General features: G+C 32.9%; 1 protein-coding gene across 2 annotated transcripts; it reads left to right on the top strand.

Annotated features, from left to right (window-relative positions):
• Positions 1-1,939: 1,939 nt before the first annotated feature.
• LOC110636423 (2-alkenal reductase (NADP(+)-dependent)) lies at positions 1,940-21,043 on the top strand. Of its 2 annotated transcripts, none has more exons than XM_021786127.2 (6): positions 1,940-2,366; positions 2,444-2,654; positions 2,772-2,938; positions 19,556-19,638; positions 20,072-20,198; positions 20,427-21,043. In XM_021786127.2, the coding sequence occupies exons 1-6, from the start codon at positions 2,025-2,027 to the stop codon at positions 20,721-20,723; spliced, it is 1,227 nt and encodes a 408-aa protein (XP_021641819.2). In that variant the 5' UTR covers positions 1,940-2,024; the 3' UTR covers positions 20,724-21,043. The 2 variants fall into 2 exon arrangements, with proteins under 2 accessions (XP_021641819.2, XP_021641820.2); XM_021786128.2 differs by having other exon boundaries at positions 1,941-2,366; positions 2,471-2,654.

Below are 21,043 nucleotides of genomic sequence, written 5' to 3'. Positions count from 1 at the left end.
TAGAGTACCTTCGAAAATCACCCTACCCAAATCCGAACCCGAACTCGATTAACATTATCAAAACCCGAATCAATCCCAAACCTAATTAAAATTTATTCTCAATTATCCAAACCCATCCCAAATCCAATTATTATTACCCGAGAAAAATCGAAACCCGTTTAATTTTATATATTTTAATTAATATTTTGCATAAAAAATTATTTTATTAATAATTTATATTCTAAAAATTTAATAATTTCATAGAATATTTAAATTCTATTTTATATAAAATAAAATATATAAAAATTTATAAATATTATTATAAAAAATATATATTTTATATTTAATTAAGTATTTACATAAACGGGTTCGAGTAACGGATACCCAATATGCAAAACCCGAATTCGACCCGAACCCGTTACGGGTATTATTTTTCAAACCTGAATATATTATAAACCCAATTATATAATACCCAAACACGTCTCATTAGGGTTTGGTTGGATCGAATATTCGCAAAAACCCAACCCGTTGCCATTCCTACTCTCTATCTCCTTCTCCCTTCCCCACCCTCTCCACTATCCCAATCCAACATCCTCTTCCCAATCCCATTTCCCATTCTGCAAGATTCCTAATTCCATGTTAAGCCAGAGGAACACCTTGCTTATGGGATGCCTAAGGGCTATGGTGGAACTGCCATTGTCACAAGTAAGAATGAGGAAGTCGTGACCATGATTGCGGGGGAGAAGAATATAGATCGCCTTCTGCCTCTTTCAAACAATTACCTTTGCTGGGACATATTCAGAGACAAAGTTGAAGAGGAAGCGAAACCATTCCACACACGAAATGAGGAAGAACTGAAAAGCGAAGTCATACAAAAGTGTGCTGGGGTTCCATTGGCAGCAAAAATGATGAGGCATATTACGATAGAAGGGATTAAAGGGGGAGTTGTGTCTCTTCAGACCATTCAAACACAGCAATCAAAAGATAATATTTCCATTGGTCAATGATTATTGAAGCTAGCCATGTTTGGTGCTCCTATTTCTGTACATAGATCTTTGGTTTTGCATTGCCATTTCTGTTTGAAATTTATCATCATATTTGGTTCTAAATGTTCCACTGTACTTCTTGACTTTTAAACGGTAGAAATACAATAATGCTTATAATGTCAAATTAAATTAAAGTACAAGTTGATTCGATTAATGTTATTAAATCTGATTTAGAGGTTGATCTGACAAAGGGTATAGATTGATGAGTCAGTAATTTAATAAGTGGGTTAATAATTCAACCACATTTATTGAGTTATATTTACATAAATTTTATTTAAAAGTATTCAAGTAATATAACACATAAAAAAAATTTCTATAAATGTTTAATTATTTTCTTAATATTTATGAAATATTAAGTATATATTAAAAAAATAAATAAATAAATTACTTTGTAAAATATATTATATGCTAGTTCAATTAATTTCAAATTTAAAGATTTTTTTATAAGATTTTGAGTTTAATTTTTCTTTTAACACTAAAAACAAAATATTGATTTTATTAATTAATTGAATCAGCTAAGTCAATCATATCACATTAGTTTATTAGTTTAACTACCAAATCAATAGGGTCATATCGAATCACTTTCTTATCTGATTCAATTACAAATTCAAATTAATTTGAAGGCTGATTTAGGGGTCTGACCGATCAATTTGATTCAAATTTAATAACTATAAATTTGATAATAAAAACAAAATAAGACTTTTTTTTTTTTTACACTTTTAAGAAGTTCTGCTTCTTTGATATATTTATCCCAATTAAACAAGGCTTTAATAGAAATTGACAGAAAATTGGATGAAAATTAAAAAAATAAATAAAAACTAATAAAGGTAGCTTTGAAAATTTGAGGACTCGAAATACTTATTTTAACATAAATTAGGGATAAAATAGGAATTTATCCTATCGCATTAATCAAAATCTAAAAAAAAAAAAGTGGTTATGGTGTTTCACAATTTGTCAAACGTACAGCGAAAATGATTTAAAAATAAAGACAGACAAACAATGTATTTTAAAAGGCAGAGTGGAGAAAGCATCAGCAACAGATTTTACAAAAAAGTTTGTCGAGCAATACTCACAGAACAATCGACCATGGCCGGAGATGGCACTGAGAAGGCAACAGTAATAGAGGGAAAGGAATGGTACATGGCAGCCTATGCACCTCAAGGTGTTCCAAGCTCCGATCACCTCAAACTCCGGACTGTAACCATATCACTAGCAGATGATTCAATTCCAGATGGTCACGTGGCTGTTGAGTTGCTGTGGATCTCCGTTGATCCTTATCTACGTTCTAGAATGACAGGCCACCAGGACGGACTTTACATGCCCCAGTTCAAAATCGACGAGGTTAGCATCTAAATCTGCCTTTTCATCTGCCTTTCTATTCAAATTTTCTCGTGCTTGATTGATCTGTATGTTGTAAGAGTGCTTTGAAATGTATGCTAATGCAGGTGTTGGTGGCATTTGGGGTTGGAAGGGTAATAAAGTCAAAGGACAGCAGATACAGTGAAGGGGATATAGTGCTGAATCCTTATTTTCCAATTGCTGAGTACTGTGTGATGCCATCAGATTCCTTAATAAGAAAGATTGATGTTACAGCAGGAATAGCAATCCCTGATTACCTCAATGCTTTAGGTGAATAACTTTATGTTTTTAGCTTTGATTGAGGTTTGAATTCGAGACTTTACTGATCTGAAGACGAGTTTATTACCACTGAACTGAAGTTCGTTGGTGAATCTATATATGTTACAGGGGCACCTGGATTTGCAGCATGGGTGGGGATAGTGGTGTTAGGAGAGGCAAAGCCAGGTTTGAATGTGTTTGTCTCAGCAGCCGCAGGAGGCGTTGGTATGTTTGCCGGTCAGTTGGCCAAGCTCAGGGGTTGCCGGGTTATTGGCAGCACAGGATCTGATGATAAGGTAAATTCTCACCTACTTTTCTTCTTCACATTCATGATAATTTCAACATGGGGTTGGTGGTTGTTAATTGATTTTTGCATTGATTAAAATAAAAATCCGGATTTTATTTTAATTATTTAATAATTAAAAAACTTGCCTTTTAACTTTTTAAGATTATAAATAATTATTTTATTTTTAATAATTTTAATCTAATTTTAAAAATTGTTTTTTTATTTAAAATTAAAATTTATTCTAAATTATGTGCAAATGACATTATTTTAATTGTTCATCAGTCCAATTTTGACCGTTAATTCGTCTAATTTTGATCTCAGGCTAAAAAAAAAATATAAAATTATTAAAAATAAAAGAATTATTTATAATTGTAAAAATTTAAAAAAGTTTAATTTCTTAATCATTAAGCCTTTTAATATATATTTAATTTTAAAATTAATATTTTTTTTTTCTTGGAGATCTTAGTAAAGTCAAAACTAAACATAATCTTTTCCAAAAATAAATGAACATAAAAAATAAAAAATAAGTAAAAAAAAAAAAAAACAAACAAACATAGTGCCATGTGATTTTGAAACATCGTACGTTGGTAAGAAAAAAATGGCAAGATTCGTGAAGAGAGGGAATCAAAAAATTGACCCTTTGGGCTCGGTTCTATGCCTTTTTGTATTGGTCTTGAGCCAACAAGTTTTGGTGATCCTCGAAACATGAAAACGACCTAAAAATTGTCAGCTTTTCCACATATCTGGGAGCCTTTGTCGTTTGGACCACGAGTGAGGTTGTGTAGAATGTATAGTTGAGAAAAAAAATAACGAAAAATCAAATCCAAATTGATGAATGAAATTAAAAATTTTGGATATTCGAGTTAGTATTGATCAATTTAGTTAATCAAATTAATTTTTTAATCACTTTTATTTTGATTTGGGTTCTTAATGTTATATGTTAATGATTATTTAGATTGACTGATTACATAATATATTAATTAAATATTTGAATACATAAAGATATTAGGGAATTGCTTGTGCTGTTGTGCATAGCTATTAATAATTTTAATTTATATGTATATATTTTTAATTTTAATATATAAAAATAATATAATATTTTGAATTTTTATTAATTATTTAAAATTTTACTTTTACCTCTTAAATTTATTAATAAAGATTTCATTATAGTATTAATAGGGTAAATTCATTTATTATAATATTAATAGGGTAAATTTATTAAAGAGTAAAATGAGTATAAGGTTTAGGATCCAGATACAAGATATAGATTATATCCCTAATCTAAATAACTCAAGCCTAAAGATAAGGAGAATATCATGTATTAGTCAGGTGGCAATGTCACTATAAAAAAGAATGCCACGTCTCAGACTCTTAGAAATACCTTCCTACTTATATATACGTAGAGATCTGTATGATTGTTTAAGGTACTATAAGCAAATAATTTATATAATATGTATTAATAAATATTATTAAACTATATTTACTATTTTTTTATTATAATTTCTTATTGGAATAAGTTATTTACTTTTTGTGAGCTATGTTATGTGCATAATTTTTTTTTAAATTCATTTGTAATTTATTAATTTTAGTTTAGTAAGAAATGATCTTGTATTTTATTTAAGTAGTGTTAGTCATATTATTTAAATGACTTTTAAAATCATAAATTATGTCTTTTTTTTTATCTTTAAATATTAATTAATTGTGACCTGAGTTTCTTTTTTAGAATAAAACCATAATAGAGATTACATCAAGAAGCACTAGAGGCATGATCACGTGAATGTGGAGAGAGGAAGATATATAATTGATGTTGTTTTGTGACTGGACATATAGGTTGCATGATCATGTGGGAATGTGGCTATCCTTGGGATTTACTTTGAAGGTTTCAAGTATGCATTTTTGGATCATCCATGATAATTAATTATTAAATAATATAATGATGCATGATTATATAAACATAAAAAAATAATTAAAAATTTAATTAATTACGTATTTATCTATAATCATATTAACATAAATGATTTAGTTGATTTAATCTACAAACCACGTGATAAATTTAGTATATTTATAAATTTTTCTTCTTTTTTTTTTTCTGCTAATAGATAGGGAATTTTATTAATAAAAAATGGCTTGCGCCCGTTATAGAGAAAAAATAAATGCAAGCACATAGATTTAAAACATGGATCCAAAACTCTAAACCACCTAAAGCCCAGCTCCCTTACAAAAATCCTAATACCTAAAAACTCAACTCGAGAAAACAACATCAGAAGTAGCTAAGATGGAGCACTAGACCAACGGTACTACCAGAGATCTCAAGAAGCTCAAAGGCTAGGGAAGTCAAGAACCGAGTGTAGAAACAAAGTGTAGCTCTAGAACCAAATTAATGGCAAATCAGAAGAATTGATGAAAGAAAGAATTTTGTATATATGAATCTGTGTATTACAAGATTTAGAGGTTTCTATATATACAAGTATAATTGAGCTAAGAAAAGAAAAAATATTAGTAACAAAAATAAAGTCTAGACTAAAGCCTATATCGAGGCCCGTAATATTGGGTCAATGACAGCTTAATATAAATATGACAATTGTATTCTAGCATCCCTCCTCAAACTCAAGTAGGTAAAGTATTTGCTAACTTGATTTGTAAGATAAGTCATGAAATCTCCTAGGTGGATGAGCTTTGGTGAAGATATTTGTCGTCTGATCAGCAAAAGGAATCGAAATGTGACAAAGCTTGCCGCTTACAAGGTGATAACGAACAAAATGGCAATCAATCTCAATGTGTTTGGTTCATTCATGAAAAACCTCATTGTGGGCAATCTGGATGGCACTTTGGTTGTCACAATAGATGTTTATAGTGGCATTAGATTGAGAGACACCCATATCCTGTAATAACCATCTTAACCAGAGAAGTTCAGAAGTAGTGTTAGTTAGTGCCATGTACTCTGCTTCCATACTAGATCGAGAAACTACTATTTGCTTCTTACTATGCCAAGAGATAAGAGAATCTCCTAGAAAGAAACAATATTTAGTTGTAGATCTTGTCACATCTTACCCCTCTGTAAGGCATAACATGATCCCGTAATATACCTAACGAATTACCGACTCCATCTACCGATAACCCATTAAATATACTACAAGGGATTTTTAAACAATTTTCTTACTTTTTGAAAGTGGTGAGCACTTTTAGCAAGTATTAAAAACATTTAATTGAAGTTTAAAAGCTATGTAAAATTTTTGACAATTTCTATTTTTTCGCAAATCTTATAAAAATTTTGGCAGAGTGCCAACTGTATTTGAGAAAACAAAAAAAAATTTAACTTGTAGAAAACACTTTCAAATATTTCACTTCATCAAAATCAACCACTATCATAGCTCAATTCATCACAATTTTTCTCAAACTCCATAATTCAAGTCAATTTTCAACTCAAATATCTTCAAAAATAATGCTAAATAATTTCATTCACATTCCATTAAAGAAAAATTAATTTATATTCATCAGTATAGATTTACAGCAGAAAATTCAAAAATAATATTATTACAGTTCCTGTACAAACTGCTCAAGACCAATTTACAATGTACATACAATCATTTACATCAAAATAAAGATATACAATGAGGGTATAATGTAATACCCGACAAAAGATCCAAGGTAGTACTATGATCATCATCAGCTCACTTAGCTGCTTTACTAGTCTTTCTACCTGTGACAGCAATAAAAAGCCATAGCTAAGTACAATGACTCAGTGGTACACAACATACTAAAAATACTCCTTTATGCATAATTAAATCACAAATATCCAATTATAATGATGAAATCAGTAAATAGATGCAAAACACAATTTTAAATTTTAATCAAAGCATTTTCATTTCAGAAGTCACAAAACAAACTTTATAAAAACACACAGTCATATCATGCCATCAATATAGTGTTCATCTCAATAGCCAGAGGCTTATGAGGCATACCAAGGCTAGCTAGCTCAAACTATGGGTACCCATTCAAATTTCTTCCTCTACTGGCACACACATCAACACTTCAGCCAGAAAGGGAATACAAAACAATTTCCTCCCACTAGTAATGTTAGTGAGGCATTCAAATATATGGTTATGACAATGTGGTTTCAAAACTATCTTAACAAATTTCTAAACATTTATTTGTAATTCATCACATACCACTAAATTTTCCAACAATTTAAGTTAAAAGCATATTGTTCCATTAAATCATAATTTCCAATGCAAATAAGTTACAATTTATTCATTCAAAACAATTTGCCCAAGAAAATTTATAGAAAAATTCTATGTTATGTACAAACCTCGTGCGAGTTGCCTCTAGGCCTTGACTCGGTGATTCAGGTTCTTTTTCTGTATTCTTTTCAACTGAAACACATAATTTGTAGTGTTTCAGTATCACAACTTATAATAAATCCAATAATAAATAAATTCATGTCTACTTAATTCTAATCTTAATATGCTTAAAATCATGTTCTTAAAAATTTGCATTTCGGGGTTATTATTTATGGCACTATTCAAGTTAAAATGTTAACTTTCTCATGCTTAATAGGTACGTAAATTCCAATTACACCCACATACCACATTTTGGGTGCCTAATTTGTTGGTTTTGGTTGCCCCTTCAATTTTTAGGTCTCCTAATGACAATTTCAAATTTTCAGGTTTTGTGCCATATTTTACATTGTTCCATTGGCCTATTTACTGTGAGAATTTGGCTAAGTGTCCTTCATCAAAGTTGTTCCTTATTGTTTTATCTTTAATTCTCTTTTTGAATCACTCCATTTGGAGTTTTTTAGCCTAAGATATAGTCATTTGAATAAGGCTGGCCGGATTGGTTTTTAACCTAGAATTCTGGGCTTGTTTATGTTCTGGCAGTTTTGGACAACTAAATTGGGATGGCAAAATGGCTTGGTTATGGGTAGAATTTGGGTTGGTGTTCTTCATGAAAGTTGTAGTGCTATGTCATAACTTTCCAATGCCACAAAAATCAGTTCATTTGGACCTGTCTAGCCTAAGTTATGGCCAAATGAATAAACACTGTTTATTTGGTTATTTTTGTACAGTGGCAGTGCATATTACCTGGATTTGACCTAATTGTTCACTATGTTAATGTCATTTTTTGGGCATAGTTTCTACACAAAAAATGTGTCATTATATGTCTATTTTCATTCTCAATTGGCCTCACACTAATTAGGTTGGTAAAATTTTAGTTTTGGTCCCTGAAAGGGACCCAGGTCAAGCTGCCAGATTAGGACCCCTAACCAATCCGAATTGCAATTCAATTCTACCAATTCCAACACATAAAAAATGGTCCCCATTGACCATTTCTAACCTCAATTAAGGTCATTTGCATCAATTGACTATTTCCTACAATTTTTCTCCCAATTTCAAGAAGCTTAAAAACCCTACTTCCTCAATTGTGTAATCTAATGAAATTAAAGTGCATAGATCTTGTTTACATGCTTAATTCAACTAAATTAACACTTTAATTCCATCAAATTCATACAATTCCATCAAATTCATATAATTCCATTTCCCTCTATTGTTAGCCGAAATTTCCCTTTAGTCCCCTATGATAGTTTTGTTTGCATTTTCACTTGAATTCTAAGTGTATGGAACCATATACACATAAATCAAACTAAAAATTTCAATTTAAATTTCTAACATCTTCTTTGGAATTCTCAATTTCCTTCACTTTTCTCCTTTCTTTCCTTCTTCAAATTCCTTCTCAAGTTGAGATAACAAGGTTTTATGGAGAATTTTGGGGGAAATGAGGGTTAAGTGCATAAGAATCAAGCTTGAGATCAAGCTTTAATGGAGGAAATGCATGGAGGGAGAGAGTGAGAAAGTTGGCCGGCTGGTTGGGAGAGAAGATGAGTGAAATTTCTTTTATTTTTTTTTATTTTTATGTTAAAATAAGTTAAAATTGACTTGGTCAAAAATTAGGTTAATTAAATTAAAATTTGACATCATAGATGATGTCATCAAAGTGATGTAATAAATCTATTTTCATTTCTTTTTCTTTTTCTTTTATTTTTTCATATTTCTTTAATTTAATTCTATATTCTGAAATTTTCATTTCTCCGATTTTATAGGACAGTTAGGTCAGGAGTCACCTCTAGGGGTGAATTGATCAAATTGCCCCTCACCGGTCTGATCCGATTTGCAAGTAATTCAATATTTCTTTCGGATCCCTAACCTAATTATTTGACTTGTTTATCAGTTCTTTATTGTGATTTTCTCTTTTCCACTAGGTTCGTAATAGTCCTTAGGACCGCGACATCACATTTTTCGGTTCAGAATTAGGGTTACGATGGCCTTCGCAGTCACTTCCTGAGAAGGTCACCCATCGCTGTGACTCCCGGCTCATTTAACCTTTTATGTTCTATTTTTCTTATTTATACTTAAATATCTGGTAATCACTATTTAGTTTCATCCAGGGCTTTTCTAGGTGTCTTAAATGTGGTTCTAATCCCCTTAATTGTCCGGATCGACACCGGTCACCGGAACAGTGAAATATACCAGGCTATGCATATAGTAGTGTTACAGATCTTCTATTGGTAGGATCTCCAACCTAGTCAGCATCATAATATGCTTTTAATTCAAGTGATGATTGAGTAGAAAAAGAAGACTATGGAATAATGTACCTTTGATGTATCGAAGGATATGAAAAATAGCAGTAAAGTGAGAACTGCGAGGAGCAGCCATGAATTAGCTAACAATATGAACTACATATGCTATGTCTGGTCGAGTGGCAGTGAGATAGATAAGACTCCTAATTAACTGCCTGTAGAGGGTTGGATCCTCCAAACTTGTTCCATCTGTAAGAGAAAGTTTCACATTTGTCTCAAGTGGAGTATTAGTAGTCTTATTATCTGTTAAACCTGCTCAATATAGAAGATCAGTGGCATATTTGGCTTGAGACAAATAGTAACTTATACTATTAGAAGAGACTTCTAACCTAAGAAAATAACTTAAACGGCCAAGGTCTTTCATTTCAAACCGAGTACCAAGAAAGTTTTTCACCTCTTTAATACCCTGCAAATCATTACCTATGATAATCATATCATCCACATATAACAACAAGAGTGTATATCCCTTATTAGTCTTGCAAATAAAAATAGCACTATTAAAAGAGTTAGAAGAGAAACCCAATTTGCTAATTGTGGAGCTAAATTTTGCAAACCATTCTCTAGATGCTTGTTTAAGTCCATATAAAGCCTTTTGAAGATGGCAAATTTTACCAGGTGGATGATCATAACCAGATGGAGGTTACATGTAAACTTCCTCAGAAAGATCCCTATTGAGAAAGGAGTTTTTCATGTCCATCTGAAAGAGTGCCATTTACGCATAGCTGCAATAACTATAAGGCTACGAACAGATGTGAGACAAGCTACCGGAGCAAAAGTCTCTTTGTAGTCAATACCATACTTGTGAGTGAAGCCTTTTGCTATTAATCAAGCTTTGTATTGTTCTACTGAACCATCTGCTCAGGTTTAGATTTTATAAATCCATTTGCATCCTATAGCAGTTTTACCAGGTGGTAAATCAACTAAGTTCCAAGTGGAATCTTTGTAAAGGCCTGAAATTCTTCTTACATTGCTTGTTGCCAAAGAGGATTAGTACTGGCTTCCTTACAAAAAGAAGGTACATGTAAAGAAACTATAGCAGAATAGCAGTGATAATCATAAAGATAAGATGGTGGGCGACGTACTCTAAAAGGTACAACATCAGAAGGAGTAGAAATAGTGGGTGGGGAGACAGAATCTACAGACATACTAGATCTCTCAGACGTTATCATAGGTTGATCATCTATTTGTCCCGCATTAAAGATGTTAGGGGAAGGAGCCACATCGTCATTAAGAGGAGAAGATGTATTAGGAAATAACTTCACAGGCAGATTAGTGAAGAAAGGGGAAATATCTGGACATTAAAACTCTAACAATGTGGAAAACATTTTATGTTTCCAAAAGGTAACATGATGAGAGATACAAAGACATTTAGAGATAGGATCCCAACATCAATAACCTTTATGCTCAATGCCATAACCCAAAAAAACAACATAACGGTGCACGAGATTCTAATTTGAGAGTTCATGTGGCTAAAGAAAAACAAAACAAACACACCCAAAAACACAAAGAAGACTTTAATTAGGAGAGATACCATACAAACGTTCATAAGGTATTTGATTGCCAATTGTTATAGAAGGAATTCGGTTGATGGTGTAGACAGTTGTAAGAGCAGCTTCTCCTTAAAAACATTAAGGACAAAAGGAAGAAATTAAAAAAGTGCGTACAATGGCAAGAATGTGTTTGTGTTTACATTCTACCCGACCATTTTATTAAGAGGTACCTAGACAAGATCGATGAACAATAGTGCCATATTGAGAGAGAAGATTAAAAAAGCCAACATCTTTATATTCCATGTCATTATCTGTTCGAAGAGTTTTAATGGTATAAGAGAATTGAGTTTGAACATGAGTAGTAAAATTCGAATAAATTTGAGACAATTGAGAATGATTTTTCATAAAGTAAATCCAAGTAAATCTAAGGTAATCATCCATAAATATCATAAAGTAGGTGGCAACATCCATGGTGGCAACTGGAGATGGACCCTAGATATCAGTATGCATAAGATCAAAGGTTGAAGAGGAAATAGAATCACTATTATTAAAGGGTAAAGCATGATGCTTCCCAAGTTCACATGAAGAATAATCAAAATTCTCATACTTAATATTTCCTAAAAGACCACTAGAACATAAAGATTTTAGTCTAGAAGAAGAAACATGCCCAAGTCGAGAATGCTAAGTAGAAGAAGATACTGTTGAAAGAATTATTCAAAATGTTGATGGCTGATTTTTCAGAGCAAGTGCTTCTTTTTTTTTTTGTTAGGGGTCTTAGAATGATTTTTATCTGTTAGTCAACATGTTAGTGGTCAGTTTTATGTGGCACTAAATCAGCTCATGGGTTTATCTTCTTATTTTTTGGCTTTTTCTGTTGCTCTTTTGAGATTATTTAAAGTCTTGTACTGTGTTTTTTTAAAAAACAGAAAAAATAAAAAAAAAATCTAGCACTACAAGCCTTTTGCTCATCTCTCAATATTTTATTTTATTTCTTTCTCTACCAACAGTTATGGTATCAGAGCCAAAAAAAAACAAAAAAAAAAGCAAAAGAAAGAAAGCCCCAAAAGTAACCAGGTTTTGGTCCTCTCTTTTCCTCAAGCACGGGAAAGAGTAAAGTAAAAGAAAAAAAAAGGGGGGGGGGGGATTTGAGTGGTAAGAGACACGAACCAGTAGAGCAGTGAAGAAAACTCAAAATTGAGAGGAAGCCATGGCAAGCAACAGAACTAGCTCAGCAGCACAGCCCCTAATTCTAATCTTCAAAGGTGAAAATATCATCTTTGGAGTCTCAAAATGAAGACACTATTCAAGTCTCAAAAGCTATTGGACTTGGTGGAGAACCGGTATGAAGAACCGAATCCAGCATCTGCCAAACCTTACCAGCGGTTGAGAGAAAATCGCAAGAAGGATACAAAGGCCTTACTGCTCATTCAATCAGCATTGGAGGATGAAATATTTCCTCGAATTTCAGTAGCTTCTACCTCCAAACAGGCATGGGAGATTTTGAAGCAAGAATATTTGGGTGACAAGAAGGTAATTACTGTAAAATTACAAACTCTTCATCGTGATTTTGAGACTCTAATTATGAAAGAAAAAGAATCTGTGTAAGAATTCTTATCTAGGGTGTCTGGGTTTGTCAATCAAATGAAGTCTTATGGTGAAAATTTAAGTAATGAAATTGTTGAGAGTAAGGTGTTAAGGAGTCTGAGCTCAAAATGTGATTATGTTATTGCTGCAATTGAAGAGACTAAGGACTTGTCCACTTATACTTTTGATGAAATGATGAGTTCTTTGTTAGCACATGAAGCTAGACTTGGTAGGTCCCATGAAAAGTCTGAGGAAAAGGCCTTTCAGGTGAAGGGGGAGTCTTCTAAGGGAAAAATAGAAAACTCAGCAGTTCGTGGTAGAGGTAGAAATGGATTTCGTGGATGAGGTCATGGTGGCAATAGATGTAGAGGCCAATTTGGAGAGCCACGACAGTGCAATAGCTCAATTCAATGCAGATATTGCAACAAACTGAGCCACAAAGAAGCTAATTGTTGGACCAAACAAATAGAAGAACAAAAGCAAGCATATTTTATAGAGAAGATTGAAGAGGAGAGCAAGTTGTTCATGGCTCATTCACCAATTCAAAATGATGCCAACAGCAAAGATGTATGGTTTTTAGATAGTGGATGCTCCAACCACATGTCTGGACCTAAATCATTATTCAAAGAGCTTGATGAGTCACAAAAGGGTGAGGTTCGACTTGGAGATGACAAGCAGATGAAAGTTGAAGGGAAAGGTATAATTGCCATTAAATCTATGCAAGGTGAGATGTACAATTTGTGCCTAGTTTTGCTCATAACTTATTGAGTGTTGGACAATTGATGACTAGTGAATATTCTGTTGTATTTGATGGTGATTCATGTGTTATTCACGATAAAAAATCTGGTCAGACCATAGCAATTGTCCATATGACACAAAATAGGATGTTTCCTCTTGATGTTTCAAATGTAGTGGGTAAAGCCTTAGTTGTTAAGAGAGATAATGAGGCTAATTTGTGGCATTTACATTATGGGCATTTGCATTTGAATGGTTTGAAACTTCTGAGTCAGAAAGAAATGGTTGTTGGCTTGCCAAAAATTGGTGAACTCATTTTTTGTGAAGGATGTGTTTATGGAAAGCAGAATAGGAGGTCATTTCCTTTGAAAAATTATGGAGGGCTTGTGATTGTCTTAAACTTGTGCATGGTGATTTATGTAGGCCTATGAAAACAGAGTCACTTAGTGGAAGTCACTATTTTTTGTTGTTTACAGATGATTACAGCCGTATGAGCTGGGTTTATTTCTTGAAATTCAAATCCAAAACTTTTGAGAATTTCAGGAAATTTAAGGCATTGGTGGAAAAGCAAAGTGGGAGAAGTATAAAAGCATTTCGAACTGATCGTGGCAGTGAATTCTTATCTAATGATTTCGCTATTTTTTGTGATGAAAATGGCATTTGCAAGGAACTAACAGCGCCATACACACCAGAACAAAATGGTGTTGCGAAGTGGAAAAATTGAACGGTGGTAGAAATGGCCAGAAGCTTATTGAAAGCAAAAGAATTTCTAGACCAGTTTTGGGGAGAAGCAGTTACAACAGCAGTATATCTCCTGAACATCTCACCAATAAAGGCAGTTTTGAATCAAACACCTTATGAAGCTTGGATGGGTAAGAAGCCTCGAGTAAGCCACTTAAAAGTCTTCGGTTGTGTAGCATATGCTTTGGTTAATTTTTGTTCTAAGCTTAATGAAAAATCTAAGAAATGTATTTTCATTGGCTATAGTCCTCATTCCAAAGCATATCGTCTATATAATCCTATAAGTGGTAAAGTGATACTTAGTAGGGATGCAGTGTTCAATGAAGAAGTAGTTTTGAAGCGGATTTCTGATAAGGAAGGCATAAAAAATCAAGTGCTAGGAGATTTTGAAGTAGAACAACCAGCAAGTTCAGCCACTTCATCACCTACAAGTTCAGCTCCTTCCTCACCTAGTGATAAAAACGCTGCAAATTCTACTAGTTCAAATTCTCTAGTATCTAGTCCCTCCACCGACAGTAGTGAAACATCACCAAGAAAATTCAGATCTCTTAGAGAAATTTATGAGTCATGTGACTTTGCCTTTTTAGTCATTGACTCAACTTCTTTTAAAGAAGTTGCAGAACAACCTACTTGGCAAATTGCTTTGACAAAGGAGATGTAAGCTATTGAAAGAAATTCAACATGGAAGCTGGTTGATATTCCAAAAGGAAAGATGTTGTAGGGCTCAAGTGGATATTCCGAACAAAGTATAATGCTGATGGAAGCATCCAAAAGCATAAAGCTCAGCTTGTGGTGAAAGGATACTCACAATAACAAGGCATAGATTTTGAAGAAATTTTTTCTCTTGTTGCTTGTTTTGAAACTATGAGAATTATTTTGGCATTGCTTGCTCAGTTGCAATTACCAATGTATCAATTTGATGTGAAGTCCACTTTTTTGAATGGTGAGTTAGAAGAGGAAGTGTATGTTTCACAACCTCCAAGCTTTGTTATCAATGATAATGAAAACAAAGTCTACAGGTTAAGAAAAGCTCTCTACGGGCTAAAACAAGCTCCTCAGGCCTGGAATACAAGATTAATTCATTTTTCCAAGATAAGGGATTCATTAAAAGTGAAAATGAACTCACTCTTTACTTGAAGAAGCAAGGTGATGGAGATTTTTTGGTGGTTTGCCATTATGTGCATGATATGATTTGTATAGGTTCTTCAAAGTCCTTAATTGATGATTTTAAGTGCTGTATGTTGAGAAATTTTGAGATGACAGATTTGGGCATGCTATAGTATTTTTTGGGACTCGAGGTCATGCAAAGTGATTATGGATTTTTTATATGCCAAAAGAAATATGCTGCAGATCTTTTGAAGAAATTTAATATGGCAAATTATGAAATGCAGCCACACCAATGAACATCAATGAAAAACTGCAGCATGAAGATGGGACCGAGAAAGCCAATCAAATGCTGTTCAGAAGCTTAGTTGGTGGTTTAAACTACTTGACACACACTAGACCTGACATTGCTTTCTCTGTGAGTGTTGTGTCCAGATTTATGCATAGCCCTACGAAACAACACTTTGGAGTAGCACAAAGAATTCTTTGTTATGTTGCAGGAACTCTGAATTATGGTATTTGGTATTGTAAAGTGCCAAATTTCAATTAATTGGTTTCACTGACAGCGACTGGGCAGGATGTTTAGATGATCAGAAAAGCACTTTCAGCAACATTTTCAGCTTTGATTCTGGAGCAGTAACATGGAGTTCAAAGAAGCAAAAAACAGTAGCTCTGTCATCATCTGAAGCAGAGTATGCAGCAGTAACTTCAACAGCACGACAAGCTTTATGGCTCAGAAAACTTCTTGATGATTTCAGTCTTGAGCAAATGGAAGCTACTGAAATATTCTGTGACAATCAGTCCACTATTGCAATGGCAAAAAATCCTACTTTTCATGGCAGAAGTAAGCATATTGATGTGCATCATCACTTCATTCGAAAGCTGGTAACTAATGGTAAAATAGTGCTGAAATTATGTAGTACTAATGAGCAAACAGCTGATGCTTCTACAAAGTCACTTTCCCAGGCCAAGCATCAGTTCTTCAAATCACAGTTGGGAGTATGTGATTTCGGATCAAGGGGGAGTGTTGAAAGAATGATTCAAAATGTTAATGGCTGATTTTTTGGAGTATGTGTTTTTTTTTTATTTTTTTTTTATTAGGGGGTCTTAGAATGATTTTTATCTGTTAGTCAACATATTAGTGGTCAATTATATTGGCACTAAATCAGGTTGTGGGTTTATGTTCCTATTTTTTGGCTTTTTCTATTTCTCTTTTGAGATTATTTAAAGTCCTATATTGTGTTTTTTTTTAAAAAAAAAAAATTTAAAAAATCCAGCACTACAAGTCTTTTGCTCATCTCTCAATATTTTATTTTATTTCTTTCTCTACCAACAGATACAGAGGCAGCACATTGAGATAAAGAGATAGGTATAGATGTGGTTTGTGAAGGAAGGTGAAGAGATAACCATTCAAACAAATTATTAACTTTATGGCCAATCCCAAGGATCTGTCCTGTCTGCAGATCCTACACATAACAACCATAACGAGAAAAATGTAAATCAAGACTAAGATCACATAATTGTCCAACAGAAATAAGATTGAGTGAAAGTTTAAGAACAAGAAAGGTATTAGTAAGGACAAAGTTGATGTAGAAATATTACCAATATGACTAATAGGCAAACATGAGTTATCAGCAGTATGAATAATAGGAGAATGAGATATGGTATTTTTGGTTTTGAAAAGATAAGAGTTAATAATCATATGGTTACAACAAGTAGAGTCAAAGAACCAAGAAGAAGATGTACCTGGGGTGACTGATAATGCAAATGATGTGGAAACACCAGTGATAGAGTGGGCTAGAGCTTGTTTTAAAGTATCAATGTTTATCTGGTTAAGAAGCTCATCTAAAGTAGATGTGTCACTAGAAGACCAATTTTCAGAGGCAGCAGCAATAGACAATACCTGTAAGTCACTTTATTTTGTGATTGAGAAGATGCTGGAGTAGCTAACACTATGTCAGTAGTGATGATAGACTGCTGAGATTTCAAGGCATCAAAACGAGCTTCTTCAAATAATAATTCTGTAACCACAATCTCAAGTTTGGGAAAAGGATCCCTATGTAACAGAGAGGATCTGACTGACTCAAATTCATCATTTAAAGCCAAGGTAAATTGATAAACCTGAAATTCATCTCTTTCTTTAGCATAAAGTTTAGCATCACGAATGTCATGCCAGAGTGTTCAAATAATGACAATTGGTCTCGTAAAGCAGTCATTTCAGACGAAAAATTATTAATGGACTAACCTGGTTTTTGATGCATACGATTGAGGGTACCATAAATTTGAAATCGATGAATAGCATTTGAAGTGGAGTATCGCTTGACCAACAAGTCCTAAACTTCTTTGGCAGTATCGAATCGCCCAAATTGGAGTTTGATGGATGGAGCACAGGTGTTGTGTAGCCAAGTAAGAATTTGATGATTCTCACAATACCATTCCTCAAGACGTTCAACATAGTTGGATTCATCTTCATTTACGATCTTAGTGGGTTTGGTGACATCACCGGTGACATAACGCCATAATTTTCTATCTTTGAGAAAGCTAGACATTTATTGGACCAAAGGACATAAATTGGATCCATTTAAAATGGTGCCAATAGGTTTTGATACATCAAACTTCTCCATGTAAAAAAAAAAAAAAAAAATTATCTACACACAAAAATTGTGATAGACCAGATGAAGCCAAAATGAGAAAAGGCCAAGGTGAAATGAGTGTTGTGAATAAAGACTATTGAACTAGAGATGGAATAACAAGACAAAAATCCATCAAGTCAAAGGGCTCCAAAGAAAACAAAGTATCTCATGGCTAAAACAAAATTCATATAGAGAGCAAAGCTCTGATACCATGGTGAAAGAAAGAATTTTGTATATATGAATATGTGTATTACAAGATTTAGAGGGTTCTACATATATAAGTATAATTGAGCTAAGAAAAAAAGGAAAGTTGGTAATAAAAATAAAGCTAAGACTAAAGCCTAAATCGAGGCCCGTAATATTGGGTCAATGATAGCTTAATACAAATATGACAGTTGTATTCTAACAAGAACAAGCTCCTGTCGAGTGAAGACACCTCCTTTAGAGCTTCAGACTGGGTGCCTACAAATGGCACCAGTAACGTCACCTGGAGGTACCAACTCCAAAAAATCAAACCTAACATACATAAACCAAAGGAAAAACATCATAGCAAGCAATCCATTCTTCACCGAAGCTGAGGATGGTTGGAAGAAGTGCATGCAATCCTTTTGACACAAACAAATGCCCATCGCAATGTAGCAAGCCAACCCCACACAAGACATAAATAATCTTAACTGAACCACTTATGTGGAGAAACAAGAATCCTAAAGCTTCTAATAGGAAGGCAGATTAAGATAGGGCTTTCTATCTATTGAAGTTGTGATCTGCCAAGAACCATAAACCAAAAACTATCTACAACCTTCCAAAACAGGAGAGCAATCCACAACCAGAAGGAGGGATGGAGAGCCAACCCTACCCCATAGGAACAGGGGTAGCTGCTACTTGGCAAGAGGAAGGCTTGAAGCCTCAAAGAAGAAATGTGTTTCATTTTAGAGAAAATTTCTCTCTTGAAATAAGAAAGAAAAATTTTCAATGTTCAATATATCGGGCCTTGCATGCGGGTGTGTGGAGATTATATGGTAGAGAGAGAAAAAAGGAATTAATTGTTAAGCTTTTTGTATAGAGTTGAGCACTTAATTGATTTGGTCTATTTGATTTGAAATTTAGTAAAATTGAATGACTATTTTTTTTTTTTTAAGGAGAAATGAATCTTATCAATGGTTGAATCAAATTGATTGAACCAAAAATCAAAATAGTTCTGTTAGATTCATATGTTTTAGTTAAAATAAGTTTAAAAAAAAAATTAAATATACATAATTTCGGTTGGTTCGTTAAATTCTCTATTTAGCTATAAAGACTGAATCAAACAACATTAATCTAATTTTTAAGCCTTAAATCAAATGAAGCTCACACTTACTTTTATCAGCTTTAGACTATAAAAGTAATATCTTTTTCAAGGAGTGGATAGCCTCTTGGGCGATAACAATGTTATCCGAAATCTGCTGCCCAGGAACAAAACTGACTTGAGATGGGACAACTAACTTGTTCATCAGAGGTTTGAACCTATTAACTTTTATAAGGATCTTATAAATGGAATTGCAGAGGCTGATAGGCCTGAATTGGACAATGCTAGAAGGTTTCTCCACATAAAACTGCAATGTCTTTGGTGAAACTTATAATATTACTTCGACATATATATATAATTTGAATATTTGAGTTATGTTTTCATAACCCTATTGGTAATTAAGTTGTCTTTTTTTTAGGTAAAGCTTTTAAAGGAAGCATTTGGATACGACGACGCTTTCAACTACAAAAGGGAAACAGATTATGATGCTGCTTTAAGCAAGTAATTTCTGCTTATTTTACAATAAAGCTGAATATATTAGAATAAAGTATATTGGGGAGGTGTGTGCATGGGCTTATAAGGATTAGTGCATTTTAGTGAAATTGTCATAATTTTATTAAGTAGTGTGTTATTTCCTTGAATTTATGTGTGTGCATATATTTTTAATAAAAAAAGCAAAATATATGTAGAAAGGTGAGTCAATATGCGTGTGTTCATGACAAAAAACTTAGAACCAGCCCATCCATCAGTGCACTGATATTTTGGGATCTTATATTGATTGTAAATAATTGTGTATGTGGGCTTATAAGATTAGCACACCTCGATAAAATTTCATGATTTCACTGAGGAGCTTATATTTTCCTGGTATTTATTTTCGATTAAAAAAAATTATTAGAATAAGGAGTTAGATGAATAAGACATGCTAACGTTACAGGTACTTCCCTAATGGTATCGATGTCTACCTTGACAATGTTGGTGGTAAAATGCTGGAGGCTGTCCTTAATCACATCAATATTGGTGGTCGGATCCCTCTCTGTGGAATGATATCTGAATATAACAAGGTTCATAATTCATCACTATCACTTTTTTTTTTATAATGTTAGTTTAGACTTAATTAATTATATATATATTTATAAAATTCATCAAATTTTATCTTAATAGGATCACTCAGTATTAATTTTATTTCTAATATCATTGAATTAAAACTCATTAGTTATATAGTATTTTGTTTTTATATGTTTATCTTGCAAATTTGCTTTTGAGATAATTAACTTGAAATTTTGTCGCAGACATGGAAAGAAAGAGATGGTGTGAGAAATCTTTTGAATCTAGTTGGTAAAAATGTGAGGATGGAAGGGTTTTTGGTGGGTTCATATTTAAATCGTTTTCAAGATTTTTTGAAGGAGATGGAGGACTATCTACTTCAAGGAAAAATTATCTCCAAGACAAAGACATACAATGGAATTGATAGCTTTCTAGAGAGCTTGGGATCTCTTTTTTCAAGCACTAATAATGGAAAAGTTGTCATTCAAGTCAAAGTGAATGATATATATACGAAATTCTTGCCTAAGCCTAGTTTATCATGAATTAAATATATAAATATATGTGATTCATATATTTAATATGTGAATCCTATCATATATCTTATATATTAAGTTTATGGTAGATTGAGTTTAGATAAAAATAAATAAACTATATCTATGATGAATTTGTGGAGTGGACTGACTGCCCTCTAGACTTTATATATTTTATGCTAGTGTATTATCTGCTTCCGTTGCTGCAACTTTCTCTATTGTACATGTAAACTTGGTTTTTAAGTGAGAATTGATGGGGATAATGGAGAAGTTCTCCCATGTATATATTTTTATACCAACTTATTTGTGTTAAATTAAGTGTCTTCCAACAA

Source organism: Hevea brasiliensis, chromosome 10 (assembly GCF_030052815.1).
Source record: "Hevea brasiliensis isolate MT/VB/25A 57/8 chromosome 10, ASM3005281v1, whole genome shotgun sequence".
Classification (NCBI taxonomy): Eukaryota; Viridiplantae; Streptophyta; class Magnoliopsida; order Malpighiales; family Euphorbiaceae; genus Hevea; species Hevea brasiliensis.
Note: the sequence above shows the minus strand (reverse complement) of the source record. Positions and strands in the feature narration are given on the sequence as shown.

What these genes read in the sequence shown, in the direction of transcription:
- LOC110636423 (XM_021786127.2), top strand. Translation starts at nt 2,025, where the DNA reads ATGTATTTTAAAAGGCAGAGTGGAGAAAGCATCAGCAACAGATTTTAC. An exon ending in CCCAGTTCAAAATCGACGAG is followed by an intron (nt 2,367 to 2,443) that starts GTTAGCATCTAA and finishes GTATGTTGTAAG; the next exon opens with AGTGCTTTGAAATGTATGCT. An exon ending in TATGATGCTGCTTTAAGCAA is followed by an intron (nt 19,639 to 20,071) that starts GTAATTTCTGCT and finishes CTAACGTTACAG; the next exon opens with GTACTTCCCTAATGGTATCG.